General features: G+C 39.9%; 1 protein-coding gene across 1 annotated transcript in view; it reads left to right on the forward strand.

The window, feature by feature from the left end:
* Positions 1-12,192, forward strand: part of CPSF4 (cleavage and polyadenylation specific factor 4) — an 878,803-nt gene that overhangs the window by 240,045 nt on the left and 626,566 nt on the right. Inside the window, exons 4-5 of the mRNA XM_044089362.1 lie at positions 5,316-5,411; positions 8,080-8,173. Coding sequence (XP_043945297.1) covers positions 5,316-5,411; positions 8,080-8,173 — 190 coding nt within the window. The remainder of the gene's footprint in view (positions 1-5,315; positions 5,412-8,079; positions 8,174-12,192) is intronic.

Consider the following 12,192-nt stretch of genomic DNA (forward strand, 5'->3'; position numbering starts at 1 on the left):
TGCTAGGGACGCGGTCCCATCCAGCAAAAATGAAGGCGAGATTGACAACTTAACATTAAGAAGTTATGTACCTACCATAACGTTCCATGTTAGTTGTCTTCTCGCCTTCTTTCTTGCGTCCCACCCTCCTTCCCCCTAGCCTGGACAGACCAATAGGAAATTTTGGGATCTTCCTTTGGAGTTTTCCTTCCCACATGTTCTACCACCTCTATTCCCCCTTTTATGTTTGTGGTAGCTTACATTCAGGTTTATATAGAGGTGGGCTCTTTTTTCTCCATACTGTGGAGACCAGAACTGCTTGGTTTAGCTATCAAACGAGATCTGAGTAGTTACCGCCTAACATTGTGGGATATGGGGGAACCTCGAGCCGGTGGAATTAGCTCTCGAGCTTTAGTATTGGCTGAGTCGGAGCCGAGGATCGGCTCTGAACCCATCCAGCAAGAAAGAAGGCGAGAAGAAGACAACTAACATGGAACGTTATGGTAGGTACATAACTTCTTATTTTAAACTATGCCCCCTTGTTGGCCCACCAGTGTAAATAAGCTCTCTTAAAAAAAAAAAAAAAATCTTGTAAAATCCTACTGTAAATTAAAAACTGCCCACATTAAAGATTCTGCCAAAAAGGTCGGCAAGGATCTAAAAGTAAATGAATGGCCAAAGTTAAATATGAATGGAAACTAGCATAATAAGCCAAGAATAACTACAAATCCTTTTTACATTATAAAATCAGGAAATAACCAGCAATATTTTATCTTAAATGGCATTACCCACAGTGGCCCTGACTTACTTTTGCAGACAAGTTTTGTCCTAACTTTACCCAAAAAACAGTCCTGAAATTCTCCAAATCCCAGAGTCCCATACAAGATCATCATGGAATAGGTCATAACTATCAAAAACTAAAACACCTCTGCATAATTTAGTCACAGTACTCGGGTGGTAGTTCGCTGTGTGCGTTCCCGAGTTACGTTTGCTTAAATGTGGGCATTCTAGGATGACGTTAGCTGTTTGACAGCAATGAGTCAACAAATACAAATTGCCAGTAGCTACAGTGCCTTTTGTCACTGATTTATGTTAATTGAAACATTAAATATAAGATAAATACAAATAGTAACAGTTTTCTTTCACTAGTTTTTTTGAATGTCATTTCTAACTATTCAGAACCATTGACCTATTTCAAAAATAGATTTTACTTCACGTTAAATACCTTAACACACAACATTTTAGTTCGTGTTAAAGTAGTTATTTTTAGGCCATATGTACTTACAAATCTTTGTCAAAAGATGTAAACTTCAAAAGACTGAAAATCAAAATATCAAACTCAAAATAATATTGAAAATGGAACTTTGATCATTCTCCACTGTTGTGCTATCTCAGAGTTGATATGTATATATATATATATATATATATATATATATGTATGTATGTATTATATATATATATATATATATATATATATATATATGTATGTATGTGTATATATATATATATATATATATATATATAATGTGTATATATATATATATATATATATGTATGTATATATATATATATATATATATATATATAATGTGTGTATATATATATATGTATACATATATATATATGTATATATATGTATGTGTATATATATATATATATATATATATATATATATATATATATATATATATACATATATATATATATATAATTAGGGGGTGTGAGGGTGCAAGGGGGCTTGCCCCCCCCCCCGCATTAAAAATGTTTTCCATATTGAGTTGTAGATGTTTTGGTTTCAGTCTTTTGACCTTTAGATCTTATGACATAGACCCATAGTTAGTCAATAAATAGACTTTTAAATCCTATCAAGGTATATTTATAACCACATTAATAACTTATTTTTGTTCATTTTAAAGTAGTTAATCGCTTTAATTTATGTTGGGATATTAAAGACCCCCCCCTTTTTTTTCAAATTCTTTATATAGTTCTGCATGGTATGTTCCTTGTGTTACTCAGCTGTTTTATAGTACATGAAGTGCACTGATTACACTCAAGCATGGTTAAATAATATCCTGGTAAAGAGCTACTGCAGAGTGAGACCCAAACTTAACCACGCTTACAGGATTGTTAAGCACCCTCTAGGCACTGTTAATATAGAGTTTGCTCTAACCAGATAACAGCAGCATGGTATGAAACAGCTTTTTTTCAACTCCCGTTTCTGTTTGCTAAAGTGCACCCAGTGCTTTGGTTACAGCTACTTGGAATATGTAAGACATCAACCACTTCTCTACTACTTTACCAGCTTTCAAAGCTGGTACAACACATCACTTTTTTTTTTCTATTTTCCACTAACTAGTAGTACATGAGGAAGCTGAATTGCCATGCACTACGAAGAATTGTGATCAGATGTGTAAAATTGTGTTCTCAACGTGGATGCCAAGATTCCCCTCATGAGCTTCCTGCTGAAGGTGAATTTCTTGGTATCCATGTTGCGAACACACACTGTGCTCATTATGATCATAATCGTACATATTGAATATGTTTTTGCCCACAATGCTTCCTAATCTTTTTTTTTTTCTTTTATTGCATTTGTAAGTGTAACTATAAGGTGGAAAAAAGTAATTTTTATGCATTTTTATTTATCTTTTTACTTAATTTCTTTAAATATGAGGTATCAAGTTGCATATTAATTAACTGTTTTTGATTTAGTGACCCTTTTTAATATTAATAATCCCCCCCCCCCCATAGTGGATGGTGACTTACGGCTACACGGGTGGTGTTTGGACAGGGTTTGCAAATGCAAATAGGAGATGGGATAGTGTAAGTCAATTATGCCAAATATGTCTTCAGTAGACTGAAACAGTTTACCTGGCTGCCTAATGCATAGTGTCAAACATGCCCCCACTGAACTCACCCGCATTTGTTTAACATGTAGAGCTACAGGGTATGTCTCTAATTTATGAAAATAGCACATACACCAAATGTCTAAACCTACTGTTCCTCTAGTACTGAGCAGGATTACTATCGCAACAACACATCATCAATAGGGTAAAACTAACCTGTGTCACAACGGTCTAAACCCAGCTCACATTCCCTATTAGTGGGTGAACAATCCCAACGCTTGGTGAATTCTGTTCCACAATGATAGGAAGAGCTGACATTGAAGGATCAAAAAGCAACGTCATTATGAACACGTGGCGGCCACAAGCCAATTATCCCTGTGGTAACCTTTCTGAAGCCACCTGCTTAAAACCCAACAAGCCAGAAGGATCATGAGGCTCCTCTTTCGTGGTCTGTATTCATACTGAAAATCAAGATCAAGTGAGCTTTTGCCCTTCTGCTCCACAGGCGGTTTTTGTCCTTCCTGAGCTCGCATTGGGGCCTTGGACCCTTTTACAAAGGGAGCTCTACCACAGACCCCAGGAATTGAGAGGCCTATTAGTCTGATGATACATTCTGATTTTGTAAACTTTGATATTCAGAACATCATACAGTTATACAGGTGATCCCACAGTAGATTTGTTTAGTCAAGGGTAGGTCATGTATACTTAATTTAGAAATTTCTTTCCTATCCTGTTTTAGAATCTCATCACCATGTTTACACACACTTCCAGCCTTCCCCTCAAGAGGAGTGGCCTTATCATTCCCCATCCATTTTTGTTTGCCCAGTACCCAGCATGCTAACCAATCACATTTTTGATTCATAGGTTCATAGATTCATAGATTAGGTTCATAGATTATTACTAAGCTAACTGCCCATTCGAGCCGTTTTAAGCCTAGTCAATTATCCCTTGTGAGACTCAAACCCTGCACCTTGTGTTTGTAAGGCAAACACCTTAACCATTAGGCCACCCTCCCAACCATAGTCTGGTTTTTATCCTTGTATGCTACAGTGTTCACACAGCATACCATTTTGGCTGGGAACAGTCATGTGTCTTCTACATGGTAGTTATATGAGCCTTTTCCAAGAATAAATAGTATGGAAAAGAGCAAATTGTCAGAATACAGGTGCCTTGCTGGGACCATGAAAACCATTGATCTGATATGAGGAGGGTCATCCTCCTTAGCCAACAGGACTGAAGCCATAAGCTTTCGGTCAACTTGGCATCTAAACTTTCTCAGGCTACTAACCCTTTCTTCTTGCCCATAAGGTTCTCGCAGCTAGCTTCCGCAACAAATCTTTTTGCTGCCCAGGTAGTTCACCTCATATAAGTAATCCCAGGCTACTTCAAGTTTGTATTGTGCATTCATCTTTTTGGGGAATGAACAAGGTCAGACATTCCCATTTCTTAGCCTTTTTATGCACTTTAATTTACCTTCTTCAAATATTTGATGTCTGTAATTGTCACACTTGCACATTGTTTGCTGTGCCTTTATAAAGTTGTTTGTAATTGTTTTTGTAGTACATGGAACACCATTGTTGCACTCCAAAATCAGGAAAAAAGATAAATTGTTAAGCACAATGGAGCTTAGGGGTGCTTAACAAAAGCATGTTATGGACACCTTAAACTCTGTTAAGTCTGAGTTTGATGATAAAGGCTAATAACGGACAGCACTGGCCAGCAAAAACACTGGCAGAAGGTAAAACATCTTCTATAAGCTGTGAGAAGCTTTGCTCTGCCACACTTAGACATTTTTGAAATTCTGGAAGAGCAAATTGTGTAAGGCTGTTAGTTTAACAAAGGAGCATTTTGTTTCTGTTTGCCGCCCATATACACACCTGATCCTCATTTTGCAGAATGTCCATAATTTTGTCTTGTGCTTTAACACAGTTTCTTGTGAAATGTTTGATTTACTGTGTTCTATAAGGCAAATTACTTAGTTATCTTTATAGCTACTACGTTAGCTTCTACTTTTGTAGTTCAGTATGTTTTTTCGGGTCTACTTTTATATCGACAAAAGATCTAAATGTTGAACGCTGACGTGAGTGGAAATTCAGCAACTCGATATTTTTTTGGATCGCAGTACAGTGAAGATCAGAATATTTGCCCTTTCCTCACTGTAGTGTGTTCTCGGAGTTAGAATATATATTTAGCAGGGGGGGGGGGCACAGCCCCCACAATAGCAATTTCAAGTTGCTGAATTTACCCTCATGTGAGCATTCGAAATTTTGATCTTTCATTTATTTAGTATAGACCCTGTTTTTTTCTATACATTGTTTGGAGTGTGTCAGAATATTTTGTTTGTTTTTGCATGATTATTTTAGCAGTTTCACAGTAACCTACTGAGCTGTTTTTGGTTTGAATACATATTCTAGATGTTAGTGTATTACTTGATGGACCTTATTGCTTTTTTTGTATCTGTCTTTCTTATCCATACTTTTTTGGCTTTTATAGCTGAATGCAGTAACAAAGAGTGTCCCTTTCTACACATTGATCCAGAATCAAAAATCAAGGACTGTCCTTGGTATGATCGCGGCTTTTGTAAACATGGTAAGTTATCAGAATGGGGGGGGAGAGAGAAACACATTCTTTGAAAATAAAACAACGTACTTTTAAGTGTATGCAATAGCTGTCTTCTTGGATTGTATTTCTGCATGCAGGTATGATTTTCTGTTTTGCGTGCTTATTTTTGGTGCATTTAGTTGGGCTGCTGCTTTTGATTAGGACTGCCTATTACTTGTGCTGGTGGATGGCTTGTTGTAGCTATGGAGAGCCTTGGGGGGTGTATTGGTGGTAGCCAGAGCATGCATTAAGAAGCTGTCAGTCTTCCTTCTAGAGCCTGGCTTGTGTAAGTCTGTGAAAGGCAGTATATGTTGTAACAACTGCAGAATATTTAGCACTATAGTATATTGATTACCTTTCCTCCAAATGCTGTTGGGAATTGATCTACAGCTTGTTTGCACTTGACGTTAATGTATTCCTGTGGCTGACCCACCCTCCGCCACCCTGTATAGTAAACCGCTGTGGCTCTCTCAGTCTTTCCCTTCATATAGGACCTTCTAATAATCTAGAATTATTTGGAGACCATTATCACCAGCTTTATAAAATTTATTTGTACTTTTGTTTTTTTTTTTTTTGTTAGCTTGGCTATATATTTTTTTAGCTCCTGTGAGCTGGCTGCATGTTTATGAATTGCTTTAGTGTAGGTTATTTTCTGTATAGGTTCATAGGTAGGTACTACGTTATCGGCCCTAGGGCCTGTACAAGCCCAGTGAAAAAGGTACCCTGGCTTTTGCCACCCAAGAAAATTATTTTCCTGTGCCACTGTCGAGCAGAGCCACAGAGGTGTTCCCTGGGGTGAATTTCCTATTTCAATCCAATCATCAAGATTTGTCTTGAAGAGTGCTAATGAGGAGCTTTGTTTGATATAGATAGGTAGTTTATTCCAGAGTATGGGAAGTCTCTGGGACAGGAATCTATTCCTCCGACATGTTCTGTTTATTGTGGTGACAAGGTTTAGGTCCCTAGAGCGTGTAGCTCGGAGGGATTGGGATTTCTTTAAGTGGAGCATGTCCAACAGCTCTGGGTTTGACATAGCTATGTATGTTAGGCAGAGATCACCTCTGAATAGGCGATATGTGACAGAGTAAAGCTGGACTTTTTTGAGACAGTCTGTGTACCTTATTTGTGATGGCGCAAACGTTTTAATTTGTATTTTATTGGTAGAGTTGTTGCTGACATGTTAGTTTTCCAATTTAAATCTCATTTAGATGGTATCACTAAAACTGAAATGTTTTATAACCTTGTTAGAAAGTCTAAGTAACTTTCTTCCCTGTTGTGTTAGCAACAGGGGAAGAAAAAGTAATTGCGGCATTGTTTTAACTGATCTGTCTTTACAAGTATTTTTCTTGCTTGGCCTTTAGAATTTTCCTTTTGGTCTACATAAACTTGTTTTTCCCTTGGTGTACATAGTTATTTCCCCTCCCTGCATGCAGCATGCTATAATCTGGCAGTGAATAACTTGTAAAGCCAATCCTTGACTCCTGTGAAGGAAGTGCCATTATACAACGACCCCCCATTAATATTCAAAAATGTGCACGCTGATTGGTCAGCGTGCACGTTATAAATCAGAGTTATAGTAATGGAAAAAGGTCTGGTCGCCCGGACTTTTTCCATTACTATAACTCTTTTTTGTACAGCAACGGAGAACGCAAGATCTCCGTTGCTTCACACTGTCTCGCTATGTTAAACGAGTTTAACATAGCGAGACAGCTTTAAAAAAAGCAACAGAGATTCTCCTTTACTTTTTTAAAGCTGTCTCGCTATGTTAAACGCCTTTAACATAGTGAGACAGTTTGTAAAAAGCAACGGAGATCTTGCTTTCTCCGTTGCTTTTTTCCAAAACTGTCTCGCTATGTTAAATGGGTTTAACATACCGAGACAGCTTTAAAAAAAGCAACGGAGAGTCTCTTCTCCGTTGCTTTTTTTTTTAAAGCTGTCTCGCTATGTTAAACCCATTTAACATAGCGAAACAATTTGTAAAAGGCAACGGAGGTCTTGCTTTCTCCCTTGCTTTTGCCGTTGCTTTTGCCCACAGCTCTGATGTACTGCGTAGGCATACCCATGTGCAGTACATCAGAACTGCCGCAGAATACCAGACAGCTGCGGAAGGGCAGCAAGGAGGCATTATACAATGCCATTATTTAAGAAAAGTAATTATTTTTTTTCTTAAATAATGTCATTGTATAATAGCAATAACTTCTGGTGTAATGCTGATTTACCCACAGTTGGTTTTGTTTGGCCACCGGCTGCCTCATGACCAAACCACACCAACCGTGGGTAAATCCAGCATTACCCACACCCAGGCATGGGTTATTGCTATATTATAAAACCCTTGGTGCCTATTGTTAGTCAGATGCAGTGTTTTCCTGAAGTCACCCATGGGATATGTTTTTCCCTTGCATTTCCTGGCAGTCTTTGCTGCGAAGTTTTCTGGTACAAACCTTGGCTGCTAACGTCCGTTGTGATATTGTTTAGTGGAAAGGACTGATTATTTGAAAACAAGTGGTAATGTCATGACAGGGGAGGCATGTCAAGTAATTGAAGAGAAATTTAGCTATGACAGGTACACTGTTCATTTTTCCTTTTTCTTAAGTCAAATAATTGAAGAGAAGTTTAGTTGTGAATGGGTACACTGTTCATTTTTCCTTTTTCTTAGGTCCTTTGTGTAGGCATCGGCATACCCGAAGAGTTATCTGTGTCAATTACCTGGTAGGGTTTTGCCCTGAAGGACCAGCGTGTAAATTCATGCAGTAAGTATTCAAAACATTGCATTTTTGTTTATTTTTGACACATTACACAGATACAGTGATATGTTGGCATGATACAGTTGAAGTTGGTACAACAAGAATTAGACTGTGTAATTAGCTATGCTTAAACCTTTTTTGCCGGGGTAATTTTTTTACATCAATAAAACATTCATTCAGTGTTTGGTGCGGTACAAGAAACTGGGATTACAAGATTTGGCCAAGAAACTGATGAAAAGAAACTGAAACATCAGAAAGATGTTATTCTCAAACTTGTTTTACTACTGGTTGAAGTCACTTAGCAGTGAACTGTCTGTTGTAAAGCTGTCTTTGATTTGTGGAATAGTGTAGAACCGTACAATTGTACTTCAGGTTATCTTTTGCAGTGATTTTGTAGCTTTGGAATTGTTTCTGCAAAGATATCCTTTTCCATCTTCAGATTTTTTAAGTAATTCTAACAGCAATGGTGTTGTCATCCCATTACTCATGTCAGCTTATAAGGAATGAGTGACACCTATGTATGTTACTGTTGTGTAGCATTTTCCTGCTGCAGAAAATTTCTCCCTGATAGATGCATTCTGGTTGACCAGTTTTTTTTTTGCAGTCTGTCTTGTGTTTTATTTTTGTGTCTCCTGACTGAGTTATGCCGTTTCTTTTCAAAAATCACAGCATTGTTAAGTTTTCCTGTGGACAGCATTTTAGGATTGTGTGAGAGAGACTTTTAATGAAAATGTTTAGAAAAGGAAAAAAAAAAACATTGCATTTTAAATTGCAAAATAGATTCACATAAATTAATAGAAAACAAACAATAACATTTTCCCTTATTTACATGCAGTTTGTACGCTTTTAACAATTTTCATTCACTTCAGCGTTACATACATTGTTCCATTTCTGCTTTCCATTAAGCTTCACTACTCCTCCTGAACGTTATTCATGCATACTCTGAAGGTAGTGCTACTCAATGCTAGAAGTCTAAACCTCAAAATGCACTCTCTCGAGGCACTCCTGAAAATGGAGAACATCGATATCTGTGCAGTAACTGAGATCTGGTTCAAGGCTCCAGCGAGCACCCCTGCAATACCAGGCTTACAACTCTTACCACACTTTTCGGCCACCAAACCAGGACCGAAACACTAAAGGTGGAGGAGTGTCCATGTTCACCAAGGATATTCACAACACCAGGCTAGTTGCCCAACACAGTGCATTTGAAATTCTCCAGGTGCAACTAATACTAGGTAAGACTGCAATCCAAATTGTAGCTTGCTACAGATCCCCCACAATGCCCCAAGATTCTCACTACACCTTTCTAAACATGGGAACACAAACAAGGCAAGAAACTAAATAAATCCAAAAACAGGTTTGAAAAACCAGCAACACAGTCCGAGAAGAGTCAAATAACACTATTTATTCCACTGTTTAAAGCGCTTTTTGTCAGCCTGATAGCAAACGTCTTCAGAAACAGTTAGAGCAATAAAAAAACTTCCTTATAAGTAAGACAGGTGATCAGCATTCACCAATTGCATCACTTTGTTCTACTTAAGCAAACACACTTTAAAATTAAAGTGACAACTGCTGATAACCAGTAATAAAACAACATTAAAGTATATAAACACATTAAAGTATGTAAACATGTCTACGACAGTGACCACAATACACAAAGGTAAAAACATTAAAAGTTGTTTTGTATAACCCAATCATTGACAGAAATAATATATGTTTTTAACAAAATGTGACTCATCTCTCTCCAAGCTCTTTAGTTTGAGAATGCTGCTAACTGAGCATGAGTCATTCAGCCCAGGAAAATTGTAGGCATTCAGCCTCACTTGCCAGGCTAATTCAAGTTCAAGTTTGAGTGGTCTAGGGCCACCCCTACTGTCATACTTGGCTTGATCAGTGATAACAAATTTAAAAGCGTGTTCTTTATTAGAAATAGTGTGCTTAGCTAGCGCATTCTCCAGTTTACATTTATTCATAGCATATTGGTGTTCATAAATTCTGTCACGGAGCCTCTGCTCCGTCTTTCCTATATAGAAAGCAGGACAGAATGTACACCTAGCCAAGTAAACTACAAAAGACGAATTACAGTTGAATCTGCCTTTCAATTTATAAGTTGTACCGTTAACCTTTAAATGAATTTGTGACTTCTACAAGTTTACAATAGTTGCAATTTTGACATTTATTCATCCCAGTATTCCGTACTACTGGGGTGTACTGCTGTTCTAAGAGAGTTTTAAGGATGTTATGTGATCCTATCTCGCCTACATTCTGAATGATGGGTTCGGAGCCGATCCCTCGGCTCCGACTCGGCACGCTTATGCCAAAGAGCGAAGTCTCTTATTGGCTGAGCTTACTATATCCCAGGATGCACCACTACCAGTCCCCCAGATCTCGTTTGCCGCTTCCCTGCGAAGACGTGGTCTCGAGCTGGCTGGGCTGAGTAGTTTTATTAACTAACTTTTCTGTCAGTTTTTGCTGTTTTTTGGTCACAAAAGCTGTTTTAACGGCTATCGCTCTTTTGTGTACGTTTGGATTGTGAAATTTCTTGTGTGTGATTGGGTTGAGTTTGTTTTCGGCCCCCCTCCATCCAGGGCCTTCCCGGACTGTCAACCTGTTAAAACTTTACAGGGTCTCAAGTAAATCTTAGTTGCTTAGAGTTCCCTGTCATTTTCAGGAAGTGTTTGTTAAGCTATAACTGTGAGCTTAAATTTATCATCAGTAAATTGATAGTTGTTTATTTTCCTGTCAAAGTTACTAGAATTGTTTAACATCATGTCTCAAACTCCTAGGCCTTCGGGCTTTAAAAAATGTTCGAAATGTGGTTTCAAAATGTCTATCACAGACGATCATTCGCTCTGTGTATATTGTCTAGGGCAAGCACTTGCAGGAGTCATGCAGCGTATGTCACGCTTTTTCCTCAAGGGTCCTCCAGGAGAGGAAAAATAAATTGATTCTTAAGGGGTTAATTAAACCTTCCTTTGAAGAAGCCTTGGCATCCTCTCCTGCTCCGCCAAAAGAAAGGGCTTCGGTTCCGACCAGTCCGTCGGATCCGACTGCCAAGAGACCTAGGCAGGCCTCTCCTTCGCTCCAAAGACTTCGGAGCCGAGGTCGAACGTCTGCCTCGATGCCACCAGTATCGACTCCTCTGGCTTCGGAGCCGATGGCTGGGGCATCGAGAGGCGAGTCACCTTCGCCGCTCCGCTGCTCTCGGAGCCGACAAGGTCGCCCGCTCAGACACTTCCTCCTCGGCCAAGTCTACCTCGGCACTGATGGAATCTGGTGTGAGTATTCCTCGGCGCCGATACTCATCGAGTCGCCGGAGCCGGTCCCCTAGCCCTTTGGGGCAGATGGAGAGGCCTTCTCGAACCCGTTCTGTTTCCTCTCGCTCTTCGAGAATGTCGGATTCTGATATAGACAGGGTGCTCCAAAGACTGTTCCAGTCCCCAGTCTTCCAAAATTTGTTTCGTTCCGACCCAGTTGGCTTCGGAGCCGATGACCTTGGCCCACCCCATTGCCATTCCTCCTCCGACTGCTTCGCTCCGCCGGAGCAGGTGCTATTGGAGCCGGTGGAGATCTCAGGGTCGGCTCCGACCCTTACTCCAACCCGGCCTCGGGTCCGAGTTTGGTACGCGGACTTCTTCGGCTGGACCCGGGGGTGATGTTTCGGGACCTATGCTTTCGGTTCCGAGCCTCCCCCTCGGTGCTTCAGCTGCGGGACTTCCGTCGGCTATCACGGCTCCGGGGCCCGGACTCTCCCAGGATTCTGGGGTCCGCTTTCAGGGCCATGAGGAGTGCCTTGGCCAAGTCCTCTTCGCCATCTCTCCGGCTTTACCGCACCTTCCTGGGCGTGGAGACTGGGTCTTGGGCAGTCCCCGTGGCCGTAGCCAGCGGAGCCGCGAGGCCTGAGGTTACCCGCAGTGGGGTTCGCCTCCTCCTGAGGGGTCTCCGGAGTTGTCTGCAGAGGAACCCGCAAGGAAGAGATGGTGCAGGAGGAGGCACGTGGACGCCCCGGAGTCTATTACATCAGA

This window comes from Protopterus annectens, chromosome 12.part0 (genome assembly GCF_019279795.1).
Source record: "Protopterus annectens isolate FY-2018-M chromosome 12.part0, PAN1.0, whole genome shotgun sequence".
NCBI lineage: Eukaryota > Metazoa > Chordata > Ceratodontiformes > Protopteridae > Protopterus > Protopterus annectens.